At 40.1% G+C, this 26300-nt stretch overlaps 1 protein-coding gene across 1 annotated transcript in view; it reads left to right on the top strand.

Moving 5' to 3' along the window:
- Positions 1-26300, top strand: part of Abca12 (ATP binding cassette subfamily A member 12) — a 170531-nt gene that overhangs the window by 113122 nt on the left and 31109 nt on the right. The window contains exons 20-34 of the mRNA XM_029475357.1: positions 2585-2764; positions 3284-3599; positions 5197-5311; positions 11277-11606; positions 12659-12728; positions 12814-12948; positions 13753-13908; positions 14815-15001; positions 17506-17724; positions 19085-19281; positions 20005-20165; positions 21535-21771; positions 22708-22858; positions 25048-25300; positions 26176-26262. Of these exons, the coding sequence (XP_029331217.1) occupies positions 2585-2764; positions 3284-3599; positions 5197-5311; positions 11277-11606; positions 12659-12728; positions 12814-12948; positions 13753-13908; positions 14815-15001; positions 17506-17724; positions 19085-19281; positions 20005-20165; positions 21535-21771; positions 22708-22858; positions 25048-25300; positions 26176-26262 (2794 nt within the window). The remainder of the gene's footprint in view (positions 1-2584; positions 2765-3283; positions 3600-5196; positions 5312-11276; positions 11607-12658; positions 12729-12813; positions 12949-13752; positions 13909-14814; positions 15002-17505; positions 17725-19084; positions 19282-20004; positions 20166-21534; positions 21772-22707; positions 22859-25047; positions 25301-26175; positions 26263-26300) is intronic.

The following is a 26300-nucleotide window of genomic DNA, read 5'->3' as shown; positions in this document are numbered from 1 at the left end:
AGTGTCAGCAGACCCTGCGCCCCAGCTGCCCCAGTGCTTTTCTCAACTATAATGTTCTTAAATAAATATTATCATTCCTAACTTTTAAAATAGGAGATGAGACTTAGAACTTAAAATCAGATTAAAGAAAGTATAATAGTGAGCCTAGCTCACTCGAAGACCTAGGTTTGATGCTAAAAATTATTATACAAAACCACACACGTGTACACATATACTTGCACACATATGTGTACATAAGTATATATGTATATTGTGTATACATATATGCACACATATACATGTAGGTATACATAGATATGTTTGTCAAGAAAACATGTATTATAATTATATATGTAAGGAATATATAATTAGAACTTGCTGCCTCTCCAGAGTATTTCCTTGTGCCCATGCACTGACAGGTCTAGAGACTCCTTTCTTGTTACTGTTGATTGCCTGTGTCTGCTGGAGGCGCAGTGTTCGATAACATAGCCCCTTCTTTACTAGACTTTCCATCAAGTAAAGTCTTTTGTGTTAAAATGTATGGAGAAATGTATTTAGGGAGTTGCCTTCTGAGAGAACAAGGTCTTATTATGGATAAGGTAAGAGACCTGTTTAGAAGGATTTATGATAATCACAGCTTTGTCTTCATAATGATCAAGTTAATAAAAACTTAATTGGTCAAATGATTTGCTAACTTATGATTTTGTATTTACCCTCGGTCCCTGATGCCTTTCTCCCATGGAATCTTACAACCGAAGAACAATTAAACCCTCTTTCTTCCAGTGTAATTACTTAAAATTAAATCTTGATCATATTGTCTAGGTTAATTCAGACATGAATAGAGATGAATCACAGACGACTGTATTGTTTATTTATGACGGTGGTCCTGGGAATCAAACCCTGGACCTTGTGCATGCTAGTCAAGGGCTGTCCCTCTGAACTGACTCCCAGAGATTGTCCAGTGACAAGATAAGAGGTTGCAGGTACATTTTTAGGTGTCTAAAATGTTTCTCTAGTCCTGCTTTTTACTTTAAAGATCTTATTTTATTTTAAATTACATGGATACGTGTATGCCTCTGTGAAGGTATTTGCACTAGGTAGGTACCCTCATTGTTCGGAAGAGGGTGTTAGATCTTCTGGAGCTGGAGTTGAAGGCCGCTGTGAGCTACTGGATGTGGGTGCTGGAAACTGAACTCAGGCTTTCGAGTGCTTTTAACCACTGAGCCATCTCTTCAGCTTCTCTGTAGTCTAGCTTATATTCTGTATAGAACTTTCTTTCATTTAAAATGTGTAAACATTATTTTGTCCTAAGGTATAGCAGTGAATTAATTAAACCGCTTTGGCTCCCAGGCGGCTGTAAACACACACACACACACACACACACACACACACACCAGCTAATTTTGCATGTCTTGACTAGTTCAATACGTGGGCACTTCTAAACCTCCCCACTCCTAGCACACACTTCCCTCCACTTCCCTCCGGTATTCCTCCTTAACACCTTCTAAAATTTTTATTTTAGCTTTGCTGCCCTGTTGCCTTCTGGGCAGCCCCCATATAGGGCCACATTCCCTTTCTACCTACATAGTTGGATGTTTTCTGTCCTGCAGCTCTTAAATCTGATCTCTCTCCACTCCCCAGTCTCTCCCTCCTCCTCTTTTGCTTCCTCCTCCCCCTTCTTCCCCTCTTTCTCCTCCCCACCCCCTCCTCTGCCCAGGTAATCTAAAAGTCCCACCTCCTTCTCCTGGCTCAGCCATTGGCTGTATGGCAGTCAGGTCTTTATTACCAATTGAAGCCAGCTGGGGGCAGGACCCTCAGGTCTGGATGTGCTGCATTAAGGCAAAGTATTAGAACCAATTTTCAAGAGTAAGGAAGCATTTTTGTTTCATTTATTTAAAATGGTCATAGTTAGCTCAAAGTTTATTGCATATACAATATATTTATTTACTCTATGTGTGTAGTTTATTTATTCTATGTGATGTTCATGTATATACACATGGAGATCAGAAATAGATGTCGGGTGTCCTCTTCGGTATCTCTCCATCCTATTATTTTTGAGACGTGGTCTCTCATTAAACATGGAGCTTGCCAGTTCAGCTAGACTGGCTGGCTGGCAGGCTCCAGAGATTTGCCTGTTTCTGCTTTCAACCCTCTGCTTGCCAATGCAGGCACTACCACACCTGGCTTTTGCATCCGTGTCAAGCATCCAAACTCAGGGTACCTGTGCTTGCTTGCCAAGTACTTTTTAAAAACCTACTGAGTCATCTCCACAGCAACTAGATGCATAATTTTTAAGATGTATTCTCCTTAGTCCTTTGTTATTTAAATCATAGCAGGATATACTTTTGCATTATCTTAGATCTCTTTGAGCCCAGGTTGACTGTATTGGTAACTGGCTTAACATTCTCCTCAAGGAATTTCTGCAGAGCTGGACACATTTTCTTCAGTATGGAATAGTAGATATTTTAAAGATAAAGTCTACAGCATCACCTCATTGTGTTAATTTAGTTTAATGGGCACCATTTGCCAAAAAAATTCAGTATTTTGTTTTACTACTTTTGAAATAAAGATGGTAATATCTCTCTCTCTCTCTCTCTCTCTTTAGATGTTCTCAGGCTGAAATTAGTGAACAACATTGACATCATCGATCAGCTCAACACACTGTCTTCCCTGACAGTAAATATTTCCTCCTGTGTTCTTTACGACCGTATTCAGGCATCAGACACTGTGGAGGAGATGGAGATCGTGGCCAAACAACTCTACAAGAGCAATGAGCTCTTTGGAAGTAAGTGCTCTCCTGTTAGGGGCAACAAACTGAATTCTCCCCTCCACTTCCATTCAGAACTCAAAAACGTAGTCTAAAGTCCATTGTCCCCTCTGATGTCAGTGTAAATGAGATCCTTCCCGTAGTCAGCCAGCGGCATTGTCTAAGTACAAGAGTCCTTCAACAAATACCTCATTTCACCGAGAAAAAAATGAAGAATGGAAAGCATCAAGCATTTAAAGGGTGAAGCTAAGGCTAGCCTCGTTATCGGTCAAGATCATCCATTTAAAATATTTTTTGGTAATTTAAATAAGTGGCTTACAGTGATATATTTAATTTATCACTTTGTGATAATTTTAACTCCAGCCTTGAATCGTGATGTTGACACCTCTTAGCAACCATCCTTCTAGACGAGGAGTCTGAATGCACTACCCCATCACTAACTCAAACATCTGGCTGCTCCCTAAATATACCCTCGGACCAGTGAGCAATGCTGCCCATAAAGTAACTTTTGCGCTGTTGTTGCTGTTTTATTTTTAGGTGTCATTTTTAAGCTTCCATCTAACGGAAGTTCGCACAAAGAGTTTGACCCTGAAAAAGTCTCTCTTCCTCCTATCGTAAGATATACCATCCGCATGAGTCTGAAGACAGCACAGACCACAAGGAGCATAAGAACAAAGATCTGGGCCCCAGGGCCACACAACTCTCCATCCCATAACCAGATCTATGGCCGGGCTTTCATTTATCTGCAGGATAGTATTGAAAGAGCAATTATTGAATTACAAACAGGAAGGAACTCACAGGAAGTCGCCGTCCAGGTTCAAGCGGTTCCTTATCCCTGCTTCATGAAGGACAAGTAAGTGGGCTGGTTAGTGGTCAAACACCCTTCTGAGAACTCCCTTACACCTTGATGTGTCCAGTGAAGGAAAGACATTCACCAAGCCTTTACCATAGGTTTAGAACCTAAAGCAGAAGATGCCTTAATGTTTTGTTAAAGAATGGAGGCACCAGGACACTGCATGCTTCGTAAGAGTAAGAACAAAAGACAATTGTATGTGAATTTAAGCTCTGCAACACACAAAATTCTTCCCTATATATTATTTTATTTGTTTTACCTATGCCCCCTGTAGGTAAAATGGAAGCAGTACCATTGTCCATAGTTTTCAGCGAAAAAGGAAATCCAGAGAGCTTGACTCAGATATACACCCATCTGATGACAGCACCCACATTTTCTCAGTACTAGACTAAACCTAAAACACATCGTTATTTGTAAAAAAAAAAAATTACAAGAGCATTGTTATTAACTAATGGGAGCCCTTTCCTAATTGTACATCCAGAAACTGTATCAAGAATGGACCTGGTCTGAGATAAAATTCATTCAACAAATGTTCTATTACAAACATCTGCTCCAGAAAGCAAATAATAAGTTTGTTTCATGTCTTCCAGTAGTGATATACTTCTGCACACTAATGTGATATCAACTGATAGTGACCTCATGGTCCATTACCATTAATACTTACCTTTTTCTCAAGTTTATAAGAATGGTCTTAGGACCTTTCTCTAAATAAAGGCTTCTGGCCAGCCCAAGATGCTAAACAGATTGATGCAGAACCTCACTAAGAACAGCCGCCTTTGCCTCTGCCCATTGAAGGGCTGTCGTTGTCAGACCTGTGCCTTCCTGGTTACTACCACCACCAGCTCCTGGGAAATTGTTCAAAAGCAAATTCCTGGCCTGTCTCTATGTAGTAAATGAGTGGGTTTTATGTTGGAAGGCTTAGGGTGTTTCTGCTCTGTGGTCAGCTTGGAGAAACATCAAGTAAGACCTTTTGCATTATGACTCAGAAATACATGTAGGGCTTATGGGCTTTCCAAGGTCCCTCTAGTACATACAACATATTACCCACCCCCCCAAAAAAGACCATTTATGAAATGTCTTTGAAGAATCCAAATTCTTTGCATTTTAAATAAAATATTCTGGATTTTATATTATTTTACTTGGAAAATTTTAGTTTAATTATAATTACGAACTTCCTTAAAGATTGATACACTCTGGACACTGCCACTTTTAGTTTGGCTTGCCAATCATCCTCTGATTTTGAATCTTCGATTCAGACAAGGAAAGTGTTGAGTGTTGTTATAATTATTCCTGAATAATGATTTTCCCAACCAGGACATATTCAAAAACAATTTAAACAATATGACAATTTTCTTTAACCCCCACCCCCTCAGAGCTGTATCTTCACTCTTGAACCACTGCAATAAAAAAAGAAAGAAAGAAAAGATAGCCCACTGTTAAAATCTGCTTCCCACTTCATAGTGAGGCTGTATTAGCAGTTGTTCTGAGCTCCCTAATGGGAGTGTAATTTCCATGCACGCGGGTGTGCATTCTTACACGCTGCAGTCTGCAGGGCAGCATTTCTTTTGACGGCTGGATCTTCTCTCCTGTTCCACAGCTTCCTCACCAGTGTCTCGTATTCCCTCCCGATTGTGCTCATGGTCGCCTGGGTTGTATTTATAGCTGCCTTTGTTAAAAAGCTAGTCTACGAGAAGGACCTTCGGCTCCACGAGGTATGTTGAGAATCTTCTCCTGTTGTGCCTAAGTCCTAGTTCTAGAACAGTTAATTGCTGTGACTTTTATCATGCCTATTCAGACTCAGACAGCATAGTCCACACCTTGCGAATTAGAAAGACAAACATTTTACAGATCTCAGTCCGTCGCTATTTTTTGTTTACTCAAAAAGTAACACAAAAGATGTTTAATGAGTACTTCTGAGAATCACAAAATCAGAATAATATTGAATAAAATATCAATGTAATTACGAACCTCACAGTAATTTTTTTCCAGAGTGAATTACCTTTAAGATATGGGCTTTAACAAAGTTTAAATACTACCAATACTATCAAGGAAGAGTGATGGCTGGCAGGGCAACCAAGTAAGCCCCTTGTAGGTATAGACACAGATGTGGTTGCAGGCATGAGATTAATTTTGCTTTTCAAGAATAAAGTCCCTTTCCAGTATACAGTCTCACATTTATCTTTCAGTTACAATTTGCTAAATGTCTCATAGATTGATTAAAGTCTTGCTGTCTTCCATACTGTATGCCATAGTTTTCTAATGACAATCTGAAAGCTTGAATTCACACCTCAAACTTTAATTGGGTTGCATGGTCTTTTCTACCTTGTATGCCTCAGGTTCCTGGGCCTCAAAAGTGGGTCTTTAAAGATTAAAGGATGACTGTGGAGTAGAAAACTGTGGTAGACACTAAGCTATTTTCTACTTCAAAACAGATACCTACTTCAAATATGTTACTCACGATAAAAACAACAAACGTACTTGCGCATGTGTGCCGACATATACTTGTGTATACATATGTATGTGCCACACTTACCATTTTGTTTTATGGTAGGACATAATGATGTTTGAATGCATCTGTTGTATGCCACCGGAAATGTCAGAGCATAATGCAGTCCTCTCTCAGCAGAAGAGATGAAAGGTGTATTTTTTTTTTTTTTTTTTTTTTGGTTTTTTGAGACAGGGTTTCTCTTTATAGCTCTGGCTGTCCTGGAGCTCACTTTGTAGACCAGGCTGGCCTCGAACTCAGAAATCCGCCTGCCTCTGCCTCCCGAGTGCTGGGATTAAAGGCGTGCGCCACCACGCCCGGCTGAAAGGTGTATTTTTAACAGTGAACTATTTCTATGTGCTAGCTCCATGCCTTAGGAGGCATTGGCTTTTAAGTTCTAACCACATGACAATGAGTCAAAGTTACCTAGTGGAAAAATCTTCTTAGTGATCTTGGAATTCCAGCATGAGGCCTTGGGAAGCTGCTCTTCCAGTCATCCTTACTTGAACCTAGTCCCTTAACTCAGTCTCTCTCTTTTGTCTAGACTTCACTCAGTATAGTATTTACAGAAAGGACGTGCCTTAGCAGAGGAGATGATCAGTTACCTATGTCACTTCTTACTTACCAGTGCTAAGATATTGCCCCCTTCTAAAAAGCCTCTAATATCAAGATATAGTTCATATAGTATCATAATTCATTCAGCAGTAAGTTTTCTTTTGGGGGCTATGCAAATTAATGTCACATCTTTAAAATAATAGTGTCCTAAACACAAAGGAATACAGCATAGTTGTGAAATGAATTGGTGCAAGGTATGACACAAATGGAATGTTCCCAGTGTCCCCAGTGTTCCAGACTGGCTTCTCCACTGCCCTCAGGTCACAGCTAGTCCTTCTTTTTAAAGATAAGGAGGCTCTGTGTGCCCAGGAAGTGAGAGGTGACCTGCTGAAGACCTAGTTAACTATCCTGGTCCTCAGCAGGAGTGTCCCGACTTTCATCCAACCCTTTTCCAGGCCACTGCTGCTCTCCTTCAGTGGTGCAGAATTGTAAGATGTTTTGAGAATGATGATGGCTAGTCTTTTTGGTTACCGGAAACTTGAAATTACTTGTTAATGCCATCATTTTATATTCGGTTAAAGTATAAAAGTGCCCATAGACTACTTCTTTCTCATTCAAATTAAAACACAAAGGTTAAAAAAAACCACAGCATTGTACTTCTTGCTTTCCATAATTACTTTTAAATTGGGGCACGAAAACCTATTTGGCTGTATCTCAATGAAGTCATTAATATTTGACCCTGTCGTGATGTGCCTCTGAGAAATCTCAACTTTGAAAGTAGCACAAATATTAATAACCAATAACTCTATTTTTGAAATTAGCCTTAAAATACTTTTAAAAATGCCCTTCATGAATTTTGTCCTACATCCTGTGCTTTTAACAATTAAAATATTACAGCTATAAAAATATTAATCTTACAACAGAAAAAATTTTTGTTTTACTTTAGTTTTGAAACAGGGTTTCATTGTGTATTCCTGACTGTCCTAGAATTCAGAGATCTTCCTGCCTCTGACTCACAAGTTCTGGGATTAAAGACCTGTGCCACCACACACCTGGCTAAAAAAAATCTTATTTTTAAATGGTGTGTATGTGTGTGTTTGTATGTATATCTGCATATGTGTGTATGTGTTTGTGTGTATCTGCATGTGTGTGCTTGTGTGTATGTATGTGTCTGCATCTATGTGTGTGTGCATGTGTGTGTGTGTGTTTTCAGAGCTAGTTATATCAGATTGCTCCAAGAATCCATTGTTGGGATTTTATAGGCAGCTAGAGACAGAATTTTGGAGTTTTCCTGTCAGTTCAGACAGACAACCCAAGCTATCTATGAGTTATTACCCAGAGTCTTCAGTACCATAGGGCTTCATAGCAAACACTTTTTCTATGCTTTCATAACATGCCCATTCCTTCCTGCAGGAATTGGAACGTTCCCAATAATAGTCACATTCTTTCTAATCTTACAAACATTTTAAAATTCTACTGTTAAAATTAACTTTAAAAATTAAAATGAAATGGTGTCTAATGACTTAGTGCTTGGCCTTCGGTCGATTGGATGACACTGTTGACCAGCAAATCCATGAATATTTGTGACTTCCCTTTCCCTATCAGCATTAGCCTCTGAGCAGAAGCCTCTCAGGAGTGTAGCTACAGTTTCCCACAAATTCTTTGGGAATCTTTCCCAGTGACTGTTGTAAAGTGGGCCAGTTTTGACCATTGTGTACCAGGCTTTTCCAGTTATCAGATATTGATGAATTGCACTGGCAGGTGAGGGAGACTTGGGACAAGTGACTCTTTGATTACCAAGCTGGCACCTGACATCTGCCACTTTGAGGAGAAACCAATGGCATCAAGGAAGAGCAGCCATCCACTCTCTGCAGGCCATCTTCCATCCAAAACGTTGGTCTTCTTTGTTACCACGATGTTGGCAGCCACTCCGGATGATTTATGGATGACTTGTGTGTCTCAGAGCCCTTTCTTCTTATGAGTACAGCTGTCCTTGTGGCGTGAAATCCTAAAGTTTTGCACCGCACTTTCATGCTAGCATGTCCGACTGTGATTCCTTCAGAGAGAACCCAGCTCAGCCTGTTTCTGTGAAAAGTGAAATGACCAGTCTCAAAGTTTTATCAGCTTTTAGCAACAAGAATCACAAAGTTTGAAAGGCTTCTAATTATTGTGATAGGCACATTTATTGTTAGTTGTGAGGCTTGCCAAATTATCTTTTAATAAGTCTTCAGATAAGGAATGTTCTAGAAACAAAAAGACTTTCAATTGGGACTGCTGGTCACCAGGTGAGAAAAGCATGTTTAAATATGTAATGTACCCTTCATTTCATGGCCTTGATGTTACCTTAGAAAATATAGCAGCATGTTTCTTGCTCATATTCAGGTTGCAGTTGGTGAAGGGAGGGATTTTTCTCTCCTGTCATTGTTGCTGTTTTATAGGCCACATAAGATTAAATAGTTTAGTTATGTGTGTTCCAATTAGTTATGTTCAAGCATCCATAAGTAATTAAATCTCAAAATGCGAATAACACCCAGGCAGATAAAAAGAGCTTGCATGTCAGAATCACGCTGGGATTGATAAGTATCTCTGAAGTGTAGACATCAAAACTGACACAATAATTTTCTTAAATTGGGTGAGAAATACGGTGAGGATTTCTGCAGTAAAATCAGTGAGTGTTGCTTCTTTTTAGAAAAATCAAAATGTAAGGTTGTTTTCAATAAAAACAAATCTTGCAATTAGAGGAAACTTTTCATGGTAAATCTTTGCTTGATGCAATTTCTGTGCTTTGACTCCCTCTTCCTATTCCCTTAGAAACATAGATGGGATTTTCATTGCAGAGTGGATGGAGCCAAGGAAGAGGGGTAGGAGAAGGTGAGGGAGCTGACAGAGTTAAGAGGAGAAGTCTCTGGCTTTTTCTCAGTGGTGATTAGCTTAAGGCCCACTGCTTAGACTGTTGGCAGGCAGGTAGCTGTCTCCATGGTAACAAGAGCAAGCAGAGTTATCAAACGTGATAAGTTGAAAAAAAATCAGAAGGTAAAGCATGCTACGTTGGCTTATAGAATAAATACCCAGTACAATATTGTTGTTGTTATTGTTCTTCCATACAGTATTAAGAGATATATATTAAAATGATTTATTCTATAAAAACATTGGACTATAATGCTGTTAGTGGAACATTTATTTTATTGATTTTAAAATGGGACATTAAATGTATAAGCTTTTTTTCTTTTTCTTTTTTTCTTTTTGTTTTTTGTTGTTGTTGTTTATTCAGACAAGGAGACAGGGTTTCTCTATGTAGCCTGGCTGTCCTGGAACTCACTCTGTAGACAAGGCTGGCCTTGAACTCAGAAATCCACCTGCCTCTGCCTCCCAAGTGCTGGGATTAAAGGCGTGTGCCACCACTGCCCAGCGTGTATAAGCTTAATATTAATCATAAATTGTTAAAAGCTCTAAGCTAGAATGTCCATGTTCCCCCAGTGTTCCACTTGTACCAAATTTAAGATTACTGGGGTTAAGGGGGTGTTGTGGACAACAGACTCTTTTGCATTTGTGCAAAAGCAAATATTTATCAGTTAGAATGTCTCCAGTGGAATGTCTTGGCCCTGGGGATATCACTGAGTCAGAAAAGAATATTAGCTGAGAAACTGACCTACAGCATCTCAGATACCTCAGTTCATAGGCATGTGACTGTCTTTTTGTTATATATACCAAGACTGACACAGGTTGTCCCTTGATGTTAGGGATGAGGAGGTTATCAGAAAAGGCCAAGGATCTTCAAACTGCCATTTTAAGTAATAAGAATATCTATTGTGTTTCTCTCACGAAACAGACTCAATAGTTATATTGTTCATCAAGACTTATTAAAAATATATAGACTTTTATTATTCCAATCCCTACTTGAAGTTAAACTATGTGTGGCTTTTTAACCAGAATGAAATATTTATACCTAAGCAAATGTCAAATTCATGTTGTAAAATAATAGAGGAGACACCATAAATTTTATGTCCTAGTCTAAATCACTTTGATCTAGGGAAGTCAACTAGATACCAGTTTCAAAGCTACAACTGTAATGTACATATAGAGGTTTGTGTGTGTATGTGTGTGAATATGTTTGTGTGTGTATGTGTGTTGCTAGGGATTGAACTCGGGACCTCTGCACCTAAACAAGTGTTCAATACTGATTTATTTATTTCCTGGGAGAAAGAGAGACAGGGAGAGAGACAGAGAAACAGAGAAAGACACCAAGCAGGTACACACTGTGAAGGTCAGAAGATAACTTTCAAGAGTTGGTTCTCCTTATCATCTTCTAAGATCTGGTATGGAATCCAGGTCACCAGGTATTCAAGCACGTGCCTCTGTCTGATGAGCTACCTCACTGATCCTAGAAATGTATGTTTTTATGAGTAAGAGGGTCTTCTCCAACAAAATCATTGTCTGTGTTGGGATGCCTCTCTGAGTGCATAAAATCCAAGAGGAGCTGATACAAAAAGTCTTAGCAATCAAAGAGAATTCACACAAGGTATTCAAATGCATAGTTCCATATAAGAGGAGACTCTTAGACATTTTGTCACGATACAGAAGTAATCATTACTTGGGTAACAGCCGAAGAAGCATCTAACCCTTCCTTCCTCTTCCAGTACATGAAGATGATGGGCGTGAACTCCTGCAGCCATTTCTTTGCTTGGCTTATAGAGAGTATAGGGTTCTTACTGGTCACCATTGCAATCCTCATCGTTATCCTCAAGTTTGGCAATATTCTTCCCAAGACAAATGGCTTCATTTTGTTCCTGTACTTCTCGGACTACAGCTTCTCAGTAATTGCCATGAGCTATCTCATCAGTGTCTTCTTCAACAACACCAACATTGCAGCTCTGATTGGAAGCCTCATCTATGTCATCGCCTTTTTCCCATTTATTGTTCTGGTTACAGTTGAGGATGAGCTGAGCTATGTTATTAAAGTATTCATGGTAAGTCAACTGGCTGGAGTGCACCCTTGTGTGACATAAATACTTTCCTCCCTTAGTTCACGAATACCCTCAAGTTGAAAGTTCATTTATACAATTAAAATATAATGTAATAGCAAAATATACTTAACTCTTCTAATGGCTTTTCTAATTGCTCTCTACTCCGAAAGGAAACATCCCCCTCCCCACCGCACAGCCTCTAGAACCATTAGTGATGCTGTTAGGCTCTGGTTCAGTTAAACATATTACCTGCCATGTTTTTAGAGCTCAAAAAGAATTCTGACTTCTCTGGTTCGAATCCTCAAACATCTCAGAAATTCTTGTGTAAGAACCAGTCTCATGTATAAAAAGCCAGCATCATTTTCATGAGGAGCACATAGTCAGTTGGAATAGTGATGGAGGCATTGATAGCCTATACTCAAATGTGAATTCTCTTCTTTTTCCTAACTCAGAAGTACTAAATTGAGAACTAAGATGACTGATTTAATCTTCAGAAAGCAGAACATTTCCTGTCATATTAAGGCTTTTCTGTTCATGGACATAGATCTTGATGAATAACCTTAATTCAACACTGACTGCTCTAGGTTTAAACAAAACTTAAATTTACAATTTGTAGTGATTATCAATATTCAACCAATAAATATTTTAGTATATTCTCATTTAAGACTCTATCACCTGAAATAAATTTAGGAACACTTTCAGGTCCTGATATCATTTAATTTGAATCTTCACACTCTATTACTCTGTAATTTCCTACCTTATAAATTTCTGAGCAACATTTAATAAGCTTAAGCATATATTTTGGATTGTTAAAAGGCATGCTCCAAGTATTTCCTCTTTGTGTCTCTCTCTGACTGTCTCTGTCTCTGTCTCTGTCTGTCTGTCTGTCTGTCTGTCTGTCTCTCATTGTAGTATTTTTAGCAAGGGACTTAAGTATTTTAAAAAAGACTTAGAGAGTGAGCTCTGTCTTTCCTATATGTCAAACGGGTTGAGCATTTTGAGGCCTTCCAGGTGAGATCTGCTGGAACAATCACCACTGTTCATTTTCTTCCCAGAGCCTGCTGTCCCCGACAGCATTCAGCTATGCAAGCCAATATATTGCACGGTATGAAGAACAAGGCGTTGGTACGTTCAATTTCTTTAAAATAGGGTTTTATCTCTAAGTGTGATGTGTGCCAAGGAAGAGTAAACACCTGTGTTCAATTTCTAGGTCTTCAGTGGGAAAATATGTACAAATCCCCTGTTCAGGATGACACCACCTCATTTGGCTGGCTGTGCTGTCTAATCCTAGCAGACTCCTTCATTTATTTCTTTATTGCTTGGTACGTCAGGAATGTTTTCCCAGGTAGGAACCTGCACAAATGCTTCTTGTGGTTGTCATCGCTGTAAGTCAGCTAATACACACGCACTAGTAGTTGGCTGGCCAGACTACTCTCTGGAATGGTATAATAAAACCCTGAATTAACCAAATTGTTCAGGTTAAATTTGTCGCTGTGTCTCTTGTCTCACTGTCCTTTTAAAGACAAGTAAAGTCAAATTTGTGGGAAAGTATCAGGTCCAACCAGTCTTTGCAAATAGAAGCAAAACCCATGTCTCTTAATGTTATGGATAATGAAATGCATCCTACAACATAGACTGGCCTCGTCTTTGGATCTCAAGCAGTTATCCTTTCTAACACGTTTAGGTGTTTTCCCACTAAGTGTTATTGATATGTGTGCATTTTCAGTGCACGGGTGAATAAGTTCTATGCTTTCATTTGCACAAAATGTTTATTTAAAAAGTGACTGTCTTGAGACAAAGCATATCAGTGCTGGTGTGGGCCTTGGGCTAGGACCCAACGAATATGGAAAGGAACCCTGTGAGAAAGCTGTGGAGATACAGAAGTAGTTTAACACTGGACCATGGTGGTGATGCTTGCTTTTGTAAATGAACAAAAATTATTCAACTGTACTCTTAAAAATAGGCCAATTTATAACTGTAGTTCACTGACAAGGCTTTATAAAAGAGATGATCTTTTGGGCATTAGTTTGTAAACTGAACTCACCCTTTGAAGTGATTTAGTATTACACAAAATGAAGTCATTTTCTGAACCATTCAGGGTTTCATTGTTTAGTTAGTAATCACTCTTTTTCATGTATTCTCATTACAGGGACATATGGAATGGCAGCGCCATGGTATTTTCCCATCCTTCCTTCCTATTGGAAAGAGCGCTTTGGATGCGCAGAGGTGAAGCATGAGAAAAGCAATGGCTTAATGTTTACTAATATCATGATGCAGAACACCAACCCTTCTGCCAGTAAGACAAGTAGGTCAATAGCATGTACTATTATAACAGAAATGATACTAAAATTACATAACTAGTGGGTTTATGTACATTTTTCTAAATGATAAAATTATCATCCCTTTAGTCATGGGTGAGTATGTCTGTCTACACATATGTGTTTACATCCTTACAGGGACTGAATTGTGCCTTTTTCTGGGCTCATTAGCTCAGTTAGCTAGCATATGCTGCCAATTAAGCCAAAACTGTACATCCCTTTGTGGTCCAGTTAGACTCACGCAGAGGAAAATGTTGTTCCTTGCCCAGAGTCTGCATCTCTTACTCTGGCCATCTGCTGCCAGTCATAGGAGTAACCAAGAAACAAAAAAATGGGTAATGTAGCATAACTCACAGCTGGTGTGAGAAAAAGAGTGCCTTGGTGACCTGGGGTGATGCTATTGTCTCTATAAAGATCCCCTGTGCAAGTGGTGTCGTGGTGATGCCTGAAAGGTAGATAGGAAAATGATCTGCATTCTGTAAGCCACAGATCCGAGAAAACTGTGCTACTGTAAAACCACAACTTGGAAACATTTAGTTCATAAATTGATAATATCCTTCCCAATCAGAGAACAACCCTTCTGGGCTATCTTTGGAATATTTAAGATCTGTTGGGGAGGGGAAAAAAGAGACTTTAGAATTCTGATACTGCCTTCGGGAACTGCTTGTTCCGACAGAGAAGGCTGATACAATAAACCCTAGAGAATGTGGTTTTGTAGTCCTGCTCACTGTGTAAGCAGGTCAGAAGGAAGCTAGAGAGTGTGATGAATCGGTTGCTTCTGAACTCTTTAAACGTAAAGATCACATTTATATAATCTCCAGCGTTTAAAGGAAAGTCTAACGCAGCTCTATTAATTCCTTAAGAGCTTACAACTCTTCTCTCGGTCGCTCTAGGTCCTGACTGTGCATTTCCCTCCAACATTGAACCTGAACCTAAAGATCTCCAAGTTGGAGTTGCCCTTCACGGGGTCACAAAGATCTATGGCTCGAAAACAGCTGTTGAGAACCTCAATCTGAACTTCTACGAAGGGCACATTACATCACTGTTGGGGCCAAACGGAGCTGGCAAAACCACAACAATGTATGTTATTTTTCAACTAAATGTCAAAGAAGGATATTATTAATGAACAATAGCTTTTTTAAAGAATAAGGACTTAAACAAAGAAGAAAGCAGAGCTATTATGACCTATGGTTCATACGGTTCAGCTTGTCCATGAATGAAATGAAATCTATCCCGGTGATTCCACACTGAGCTCTAAGTCCATCTTAGGCCAGCACGGGATAGGTTTATTTGCTGCATTTAGTTCTGGCTTCACCTATGTGCCTTAAAATGTTTAATTCAGTATAATTTTGAGATAGTAGTAAGTATACTTGGCATGTCTTAGATCAGTGGCTCTCCATCTTCCTAATGCTATGACCTTTTTATTCAGTTCTTTATGTTGTAGTGGCTCCCTCCACACCATAAAATTATTTCATTGCTACTTCATAACTGTAATCTTGCCACAGTTATGAATCGTAATATAAATATTACATATGCAGGATATCTGATATGCAACCCCCAAAGGGGTCAAGACCCACAGGTTGAGAATCACTGTCGAGCACAGCGCACTCTGCAGCACAGAGGTGCATGCTGAGACAGGAGCTGTTGGTAGGGTTGCTAGTACCATTCTGTTCAAACCACACGTGCTCTCTGGCTCATCCCTGGTCTGGGATCTGTACTGCTACATTGGTTAGTATGTCCATCTTTATTTGTATTTCTACCCAGGCCAGGGATGAGTCTGAGTTTGCTCACCCTAGCCTGAACACAGAGCACCCTCTGTCCTGCCACAGGAAGCATTCGCCTTGATTCATGGAGAAACAAAGAACCCCCAGCATCATAGAGTCAAGGTCCAAAGCAGCACACGAGCTGTTCTGTCTCTCGACTGACCGTCTTGTGTCAAGATAAAGGGAGGATTGGGACCCCAGGATTCTTAGGTGATTTCATAGTTTGAGTGTTTGCTTTGATGTGAAGCCTCCAGGGTTCCGCCAGTGCATATTTGCCATCAGTGTTAAGATGCTATTAGTCTCAAGCCCTTAAGGACATGTCTCACTTTGTCCATATTCTGTTTTTAATCATCTTGAGTAGGCTCAGTGACTGCTCAAATGCTGGCACCAATATATTTTTCTAAATACCTAGAGACAAATGAAGGTCGTGATAAGAGTAAACATGCAGCCGCTTATTTGTACAACCCATTAAAAGCCAGGGTTGGTGCTCTAGGATGGAACACTTATAAAGTACATTTTTCAATAGGAAATAAGAGGCCAGGGGAGAAAAGAGATAGCAAAGGTGTTTGATGAGGTTACAACTTCAGCTGAGAATGCCCTATTTTATCGGTATATATATATATATATACACACACACACATATATATATATGTATATATATATATATCTTTAAATATCAAAAAAACGTGTTATTTGTATTTTAATGGATGTCATGAGGAAATTACACAGTATCTTGATTCATTATTTAGGACTATGAGAGACTGGGAGAAATCTGGTCCTTCTCCAGACCTTCTGTGGATTATGTTCTGATGGGGAGGAGATGATTTCTAAATAACTTCCAATTGATCAATCACTTGAAAGGTGTTGAGAGTTTTCTAGGTAAAAAATATTTGGGCCATTATACAGAGAATGGCTCTGTGGAGACCAAAAGAGGTAGGAAGATCAGGAAGCAGGTGTGTGGTGATGTGATGGCTGCTGCCCCCTGGTGGTAGCACATGTTGATGGTACGACCAAGAGACAAAGATGCAAACATGACTTCTGAAATACGGTTTTGTCTCCAAAATAGCTAGACTAGAGGCACACGCCATTATGCCTGGCTCAATATTGTTTTTAAATGTATTTGGCACATTAAAGTGACATTTTAATTTTTGAACTCCATTTCGAAAAGAAAAAAAATATTTTGAAGACTTTCGAAAGAAAGGAAGAGGGAGGGAGGGAGGAAGGAAGAAAGGAAGGTGGGAAGAAAGAGAGAGAGAGAGAGAGAGAGAGAGAGAGAGAGAGAGAGAGAAGGAAATATAGTTTTGTGAAAACAGTATATTAATTTATCAGCAAATGATAGAGGCAAAAGCGTTTAGTATCATGGGCAGACCATACTTAGTTTGAGGACCTTGTAAGGTGTCTTATGAAGAAGATGCAGCATTGTCTGTTGGGTTCACAGCACTCATCTGGGTGTAAGCGATAGCATCTAGTCCGGAGACATAAATTGGAGATTTGCCAGTATATAAATAGGATTCCAAGGAAACACAGTAACTCTCAAGGAGAGAGTGTCCCTTCAACTGGAATGCCCCCTCAGCTTTAACACCATTACTACCACCACCACCACCATGTAGTATTCACATAACAGCGTAAACAACTGAAAGCTTAAAAGTCAGTTCCACTTCTTTCATTTCTTCTTAATGCCTTTTTCTTTCACAGCTTGACTTTGTTTGAAGAGAGGCATTGCACACCCCCTCTCCTTTGTCAGCATATGAGTTATGCTTAGTCTTGCTGTCTAGCTTGAGTGATTGGCCCATATCTAATTTCTCACATCCTCATTTCCAGCTCCATGCTGACTGGGCTGTTTGGTGCCACAGCGGGTACCATTTTTGTATACGGAAAAGATATCAAGACAGACCTGAATACTGTTCGGAAAAACATGGGGGTCTGCATGCAACATGACGTCTTGTTCAGTTACCTAACCACCAAGGAACACCTTCTCCTGTATGGCTCCATCAAAGTTCCTCACTGGACCAAAACACAGCTCCATGAGGAGGTTAAAAGGTGAGTTAGTCCAGAAATAAGAACACAACTGGCTAAGCCTTCTCAAGGACATACACCATGTTGGGCAAGCTCTGGTAGCAATAACGATGGGAAGCATTTTGCTTTGCTTCCTACCTCTCTGATAACATACATATTTAGCATTATTATCCTCTCCAGACAGTCATACACACACTGTTCAACTCTGCCCTGGTGCTTTGTATGTTGCCCCAGATCTTTTGTTTTCATTTCTGCCTGGGCACAACATCTCATAGCCTCTTAAATGGACTTCCTGCTACTACTCTCCCCAGTCATGGATCCTTATCAGCGAGTTGTCAGAGTGAGCTTTGTCAACGGCAAATCAGACCACGCCATTCCTGCCTCCACTTGAGTGGCTTTTGCCACATTTAGTATGACATCCCATAATGTCATTAGCAAGGCCTACCAGACCACACATGACATGCCCTCCACCCCACATCGGACTACATTCTTTCCCATTCTCTATTTACTCTGGTCTGGGAATATAAGCTACTCATACACTTGATTATCCACAACTGATTTCTGCCACAAGTCCTTCTGTTTGTTTTTCTTAACTTACCATATGTTTCCTGAGAGCCATTTGGACACTCCTGGCCAAATGAACACTTTCCAGTTATTGCTCATCTGACTTTTTATCTTATTAATTGTGTGCTGATTACCACTTGTTATATTATAAATGTTCTTGAGATTATGCTTATCATAGGATTTTCTTCACCTTCTGCACACATGTGCAATCTCTTTATGAAAAAGATATCTTTCTATTCGTTGCTCTTTTCTATGACATAATCTGGCACAAAAAGTACAATGTTCTAACTATCTGTCACACAAGTGGACTATATTCTCTCTTGTGGTTTTTCTTTTCTTTTTTTAAAAATTAGGTATCTTCTTTATTTACATTTCAAATGTTATCCCCTTTCCTAGTTTCACCTCCAAAAATCCCCTAACCTCTCTCCCCTCCCCCTGTTCCCCAACCCACCCACTCTTGCTTCCTGGCCCTGGCATTCCCCTATACTGGGCCATAGAACCTTCACAGGACCAAGGGCCTTTCCTCCCATTGATGACCGACTAGGCCATCCTCTGCTACATATGGAGCTAGAGCCATGAGTCCCTCTGTGTGTTTTCTTTGATGGGTGGTTCAGTTCCAGGGAGCTCTGGAGTTACTGGTTAGTTCATATTGCTGTTAGTAATTGTTAGTTCATATTGTTGTAGTAATTATTTTATGACAATAATTAGATGACAAACGACAATAAACCATATCATGTTTTCGGAACGGTATTGCACCTCATTGAAGACGTATCCACTGATTATGAACACAATAGCACCATTCACTATTTTTTTCTTGAAGGACTTTAAAAGACACTGGACTGTATAGTCATCGCCATAAGAGAGTTGGAACGTTGTCAGGAGGAATGAAGAGAAAGTTGTCCATATCCATAGCTCTCATCGGTGGATCGAGGGTAGTCATTCTGGATGAACCATCCACTGGAGTGGACCCATGTTCTCGCCGAAGTATATGGGATGTCATATCCAAGAACAAAACTGGTATGAATCATTTTCATAACTCCTCCATGGCACAGTCATAACTCGACCCTCAGGGCTCCCCAAATTCAAGTTGAAGCTTTTCTGTATATAACACTTTCTAAATATCTGAGGTGAGATCATTTTTTCCCTAAGATTTCTCAGTGAAATTTCTGGGTCAATTAGTTAATACATATCCAGGACTCACTGTGAGTTAAATTTATTGAGCCTTATTGAGAGCCTACAGGAGTCTGCCTAGAGAAGCATGGAATCTAATTAGAGATACCAAACGTACACAAATAAAAATAAACCAAAAACACACCAAATAAGTGCTAACAGGATGTGAAGCAGAGAAGTAATCAGACTGGAGTGGATTAATCAGAGAGGAATATTCAAAAAGTCTTTTAAATTACCATTTTTTGTAGTGAAGGAGGGAGAGAGAGCACACTGAGACCACAGAGGTAAAACTCTGACAAGTGAGAAGTAGCTGATGCCCACAGAAAATGAAGGACATTAGCTATGAAGCTTGATAAGTGCCTGTGTGCTGCTAAATTACATATAAGACCCCCTCCTATATATTTAATAGCAGTCTTCTGAATTTCCCTTTGATCGCTATGGAGGTTCACGCACCTCAATTAACGCTACCCTTGTCCCAGAAACCCCAGGATTTGCTCTTGTTAATTCCGGTCTGTGGGAGCCTCGGATTCTTATTTTTCGTTCTCTATTGTTCTTGATTGTATTTTCAAGCAAGAACAATCATTCTGTCCACACACCATTTGGATGAGGCCGAAGTGCTGAGTGACCGCATCGCCTTCCTGGAACAGGGTGGGCTCCGGTGTTGTGGATCTCCATTTTACCTCAAGGAAGCTTTTGGGGATGGTTACCACCTCACACTCACCAAGAAGAAGGTTTGTATGAGAAAGCACACTGTATCATGGGGGTAATGACGTAAACATTTCTATAAAGTGAAGACAGATTCTCTCCAGCTCAACTCATTGCTAAGATTCACCAGTATGCAATCTTATGTGCTTCTTAAATCTCAGAAAGTGTGTTGTTTGAAAACTTCAGATTTCTGCTCCCTTCTGAGAGCATCTGATGTACTAGATCTATGTTAGATTTCCTAAATGTGCTAAGCTGCTGGTAATTTCCCACAGTGTAGGTATCCTTCTAAAGGACAGACAGAGGGAGTTTGTCCTTCCTAGCTAGTGATGGGATGCTGTGGCCATCTGCCCAACCCCATGTTGCCACTGTGTCTGGCTGGATCTAGAGTAGTTCTTATGCACACTGTCCCTACCACTGTGCGTCCAGATGTGCAGCTGCCCTGTTGTGTCCAGAGAACATTTTTTTGAGTCATCCACTACCACTGGCTCTTAAGATCTTTCTGCTCCTTCTTCCTTGAAGTTTCCTGAGCTGTCATGGTAGGTATGATATGTATATTACACTTACGACTGAAATACTCCATAGTCTCTTATTATCTGCACATTGATCAAGTGATGGTACCTGTATTAATTATCATCTGCTTCTTAGGCGAGACTTGTGACATGCACTGCTCTATGGGAATAGCAAGAAGACATTGGGACTCATTTTAATAAAGTTGTCTTCCTTAATAAACTGTCTATTTCTACCCTATTGGTTAACTGAAAAGGCATGGCTTTTTCCTCATTCCCCTCCTAGTGGCTGTTGGGATTTTCATCTAATCTATACTATATTTTCTTTTAAACCCTAGCAAAATTATCCTTGAGCTTCAAAAACAAAATAACCACAATTTATCATTACATTTGGAAATTCATATATTAGAGGATATTGTGCTGACTGATGTACCCAATCATTATTCTAGGCACTGGGGCTGCATCAGCAAACTTGTAATATAAACTCCATGTTCTGGCTGCATGAACTTTGGGCTTGATGAAATGTGAAATTTCAGATGTTGTGCTCAATGTGTAAATTATTTAACACATTATAAATTAGTCAATGATAAATTACATAGAATATTTATTTCTATAAATGTAGACAGAAATAAAGCAGGAGTGGGAAGTGTCAGTTAAGCTGTGGTCTGGCGCTGGTGAGAGAATGGGGTGTGTTGGCTGCCTAGGTACAAAGACCTTGAGGGGCACATGCGCCACAGCATGGCATATGTACCACAGCCACACTGGTGGTGGGAAAATACCGTTGGGAGGAATGTGGCTTCTAAGTCTCCATGTGGGACATGGAATGGCTGGAGGGATGGCATGTGGTCTGACTCAGGAGAGCTTGCATAACTTTCCCTTTTGTCTACAGAGTCCAAACCTAGACACAAATGCAATCTGTGACACAGTGGCGGTGACAGCAATGATCCAGTCGCACCTTCCTGAAGCCTACCTCAAAGAGGATATTGGGGGAGAGCTTGTATATGTGCTCCCTCCATTCAGCACGAAAGTCTCGGGAGCTTACCTGTCCCTCCTGAGAGCACTGGACAAGGGCATGGGTAAACTCAACATCGGCTGCTATGGCATTTCAGACACCACTGTTGAAGAGGTAGGTGGACATCTCTTTACTCCTTGCCCCATTTATCTATCTATCTATCTATCTATCTATCTATCTATCTATCTATCTATCATCTATCTATCCATCCATGTATCTGCCTATCTATTGATTGATTGATTCATTCATTCATTATTTATTTATTTTTTAAATTTAGAGTGCTGGAAATGGACACTAGCACTGTGAACATAGGGAAGTGCCATGCCTCTAGTCTTTGTCCTTCTCACACTCCTGTGTATGTCCATGTTTGTGCATGTGTGGAGGTGCAGGTGGATGTAGGAGTTCACACACACTTTTGTCCACATGTCTGAAGTAGTCATGGAACAACACCTAGAGTCATTTCTTTAGAGCTGTCCACTTTGCTTTTGGAAACAATGTTGCTCATTGGCCTGGACTGAAGCTTAGACTGGTTGGCCAATGAGCACCAAGGATCTGCCTATGTTCACCTTCCCAGTGCCAAAGTTACAAGTGCACATTATGAATCCAACTTTTGTATGTGGCATCGAGGAACGGGCCTCCAGTCACATGATGCGGTACTGGGTGAGCGCTCTCCTTATTCCAACTCCCCACCACCACCACCACTACTTTATGTATTGCTGCTCATATGACTTTTTTTACCCTTAGAAAAATATGTGCAGGTGTTTTTCTAATTAAAGGTAAATATTTTTAAGTAAATAGGTCACAGAATCACCAAAGCTTGAAATTCTCAGTACCATTCTAACAGAAGATTGATTTCTGAGAAGAAAATATTTTTTTCAACACTTCTCATTCAAAACATAAGAATGGCCATCTTTTATACATAAAAAATACTCTCTTAATATTGGTTGGAAATAGTTGTCCTAATAAGTGAGATAACTCAAAATCAAAACCGAGGTCCTTAAGAGATGTGTATCTTTTATGGTAATGAATTAATCTGGCCTCTCTTTCTAGGTCTTCCTGAACTTGACAAAAGATTCTCAAAAAAGTAGTAATATGAGTCTGGAGCACTTAACACAGAGGAAAGTTGGGAACCCTAGTGCCAATGGGACCTCCACTCCTGACGACCTGTCCGTGAGCAGCAGCAACTTCACCGACAGAGACGGTACACACCCAGTGTGCAGGGTTTGCTTAATTTTCTGGAGACAACATAATTGGGGGAAATAGACATGCAGATTTTTAGTTCTTTTGTGGAATTCAACTTTAACGCTTGTCTTTAAATGAGCAATCCCAATACACACAAGAATTCTTCAACACACAGAATATTCATTACAGAAGATCAAATTCTCATTTTCCAAAGGGAAGTGGCAGTGCAAGCGAGGTAAACCTGGTGAATACCTCTGACAGGTGATGGGGACAGGGCTCTCTGTTCATCAGAAATGCTTCTCTGGATGCGACTTTCTGTGATTTCAGAGGCGAGCTTCACAGGTGACGATTCTTCCTGCAATCAAGGGCTGTGCAGGGACAGACACGTTTATTTAGTCAGGAGCCCCCTGTCATTAGGTTCATATATGTGGGAGCAAAATCATCCAAAATAAAGTTGTGTTTTTTAGAAATCATCCTTCGCTGGGAAAGGTGAGGTCTATCCTCTATCTTCCCCATCTCTGATTCACTCTAGGTGGAGTGGGGGGGGGGATTTGTTTGGGGTAAAGTCTATGATTTGATTAAGTTAGACTTGAAGGATACTCTCTGTATTAAAATGCTTCGTCTTCAGCTCTTCACACAGGATAAGTTTGAAAAATCACATTTTTGATATAACATTAAGAGGTTAAGTTCTTTTAGAAGCATCTTCTATCACCTGGTCTCCTTCTGACAGTTAATTTTTACCCTGGAAACATGATTTACTTAAGAAAGCACATAGTAAAATGATATATGAAATATGGAGTAGTCATTTCAACCGCTTGCTTAAAGTGGGAAGCAGCTCTAGGAACAGAACTTTTAATTAAACGGTTGCCTGTCTCACAAACTCAGAAACGATCGTCTCTGGTGTTTGTGTAATTCTGGAATTAGAGTCTCATCTGGGGAATAAAACTGTGGAATCCGAGGAACTGGGGGCTTTGATTGAAAGTGGTCATCTGCTTCTATATATTTGTCTCTGCCTTTTTCCCTATAATTTGAAATTATTCTTCATTTAGAATGTCCCCCTCATTGACATTATCTTTGAGGCAGCCCATTTACAGCATTTTGACACACCTGTAAGTCATCCGCATGTAATTTCTCAAGGAACAGAAAAGCATACTAATTAACTCAAAATATTCAGCTCCTTGTACAATTCCCCATTGCAGAGATAGGAGTTTGCATTTAAACGTGTTCTCTCTGTTTAATTGGAATTCATTTTAAATTAAGCAGCTTTGTATTTTTTTTCCTTATCAGCTTTTAAATGGAGATCATGATTTTTGAGCTGCATGATTTGTGATGGAAAATTTTAAACACACACAGGGTTGACAGATACCGTTGTCCTATCGCATGTAAAAAAGTGTGGTGGCAGGTCTCAGACGAGAATGCTCTATTTGAAGCTACTTCTGGGGGAAGAAGTTGAATGGTTAGCCTCGAGAGCCCCACTGAACAGCAATGGTCAGCATGGCTTCCATGGGTCTCAAAGGCAATGGAGACTTTCTTAAGCCTTGGAGAGTGTTTCAGAGAGGGGGGTGCATAGTAGAGAAGTTTTCAATGGTTCCTGTATGGAAACTGAATGTGGAGTCTTGAAAGGCCATAATCATTTCTAATTTCCAAAGACAGTGTATGAATATGTGGTGGAATTAGAATTATGACTCGGAGAAGCTTTCCTTTCACTTTGAATGAGCTCATTGGATTTCATATCAGACACTGAAGCATCGAAACTAATAAATAGTCTGTGCTAGGAACCAGTTCTTACACTGGGCTGATGTTTCATTTAAATTATCTGAATTCAATCTTGATGAGACTATTTTCTATATAATAAAAATTAGTCATTACATGTTGGGTCTGTATTGGGACATTGGAATAGGGAACAGGGCTCATTTACAAAATTCACAATCCTTAATTTTTTCTAGTAAGCTTACTCTATGTATGTATTATAACTGGTGCTAGTGAATCACAGTTTTCATAACACTCTTGTATACGAGGCACACATTGGGGTCCGCTGTTTAGAGCAATACTAGAAATGGATTGTAGAGGCTTCAGTCTGAATGTAGAAAACAGAGGTTTCTTCCATCCATGCAATATGATACCACTCACCCGCAGTCTGAGAAGTCGACTATGACTTGATTTACAGAGCTTTCCTGGAACCGCATTAAATCTCTTGTCCTTACTCAGACAAAGTCCTGACAAGAAGCGAGAAGCTGGAGGGCTTTGGACTCTTACTGAAGAAGATAATGGCTATTCTCATCAAGAGGTTCCACCACACCCGCCGGAACTGGAAAGGTCTCATTGCTCAGGTCATTCTCCCCATCGTCTTTGTAGCCACGGCCATGGGTCTCGGCACACTGAGAGATTCCAGCAACAGTTACCCAGAGATCATGATCTCTCCATCCATTTACGGCACCTCTGAACAGACAGCCTTCTACGCGTGAGTTACTTTCTGACAAGATCATTTCCACAATGATTCCAGGTTCAGTGGAGAAAAATAAAGAATTTGGGAGCTACCACACTGAATTCTGCTAAAGAAATGGGCTACTTCTGTACCTAAAAAATAACTTAAGAGGATCTACATGCATCTACAAATAAAGTCAAAGTATTGTTTACTCTTAGTGGGTAGACTTAAACCACATGTGATGGCTAAATTCATGTCATAGGTGAACATCAGGGCAGCCTGAATCTTCTATAGATTTGTATACTTATAGGGTGGGTGTCTTAGTCAGGGTTTCTATTCCTGCACAAACATCATGACCAAGAAGCAAGTTGGGGAGGAAAGGGTTTATTCGGCTTACACTTCCATACAGCTGTTCATCACCAAGGAAGTCAGGACTGGAACTCAAGCAGGTCAGGAAGCAGGAGCTGATGCAGAGGCCATGGAGGGATGTTCCTTGCTGGCTTGCTTCCCCTGGCTTGCTCAGCCTGCTCTCTTATAGAACCAAGACTACCAGTCCAGAGATGGTCCCACCCACAAGGGGCCTTTCCCCCTTGATCACTAATTGAGAAAATGCCTTACAGTTGGATTTCATGGAGACATTTCCTCTACTGAAGCTCCTTTCTCTGTGATAACTCCAGCTGTGTCAAGTTGACACAAAACTAGCCAGTACAGTGGGTGTACCTTGGGACCACCATTCATATGTGTAGGCCTGGAGTTGACATCCCAAGAAAAAGGAAGGAGACAGGTGGAGGCAGAGAAATAGGAGTGGAAGGAGGAAATGGGAAAGCAGTCATATAGATAGCATAATTCATATCTTAGGGTTATTAGCAAACATGCATTTACTGATGAGTCCCTGTTGCTTGATATTGCAGGAATTTTGATCCAAGCACCAGTGGTCTGGTCTCAGCTCTCTGGAATTTCCCTGGCATTGACAATGTGTGTTTGAATACTAGTGACTCGTAAGTTCTCCTTTCTTCTTCTCAGCATCCTAGTTTGC

Source organism: Mus caroli, chromosome 1 (genome assembly GCF_900094665.2).
Source record: "Mus caroli chromosome 1, CAROLI_EIJ_v1.1, whole genome shotgun sequence".
NCBI lineage: Eukaryota > Metazoa > Chordata > Mammalia > Rodentia > Muridae > Mus > Mus caroli.
This window is presented reverse-complemented; position numbering and strand designations above follow the sequence as displayed.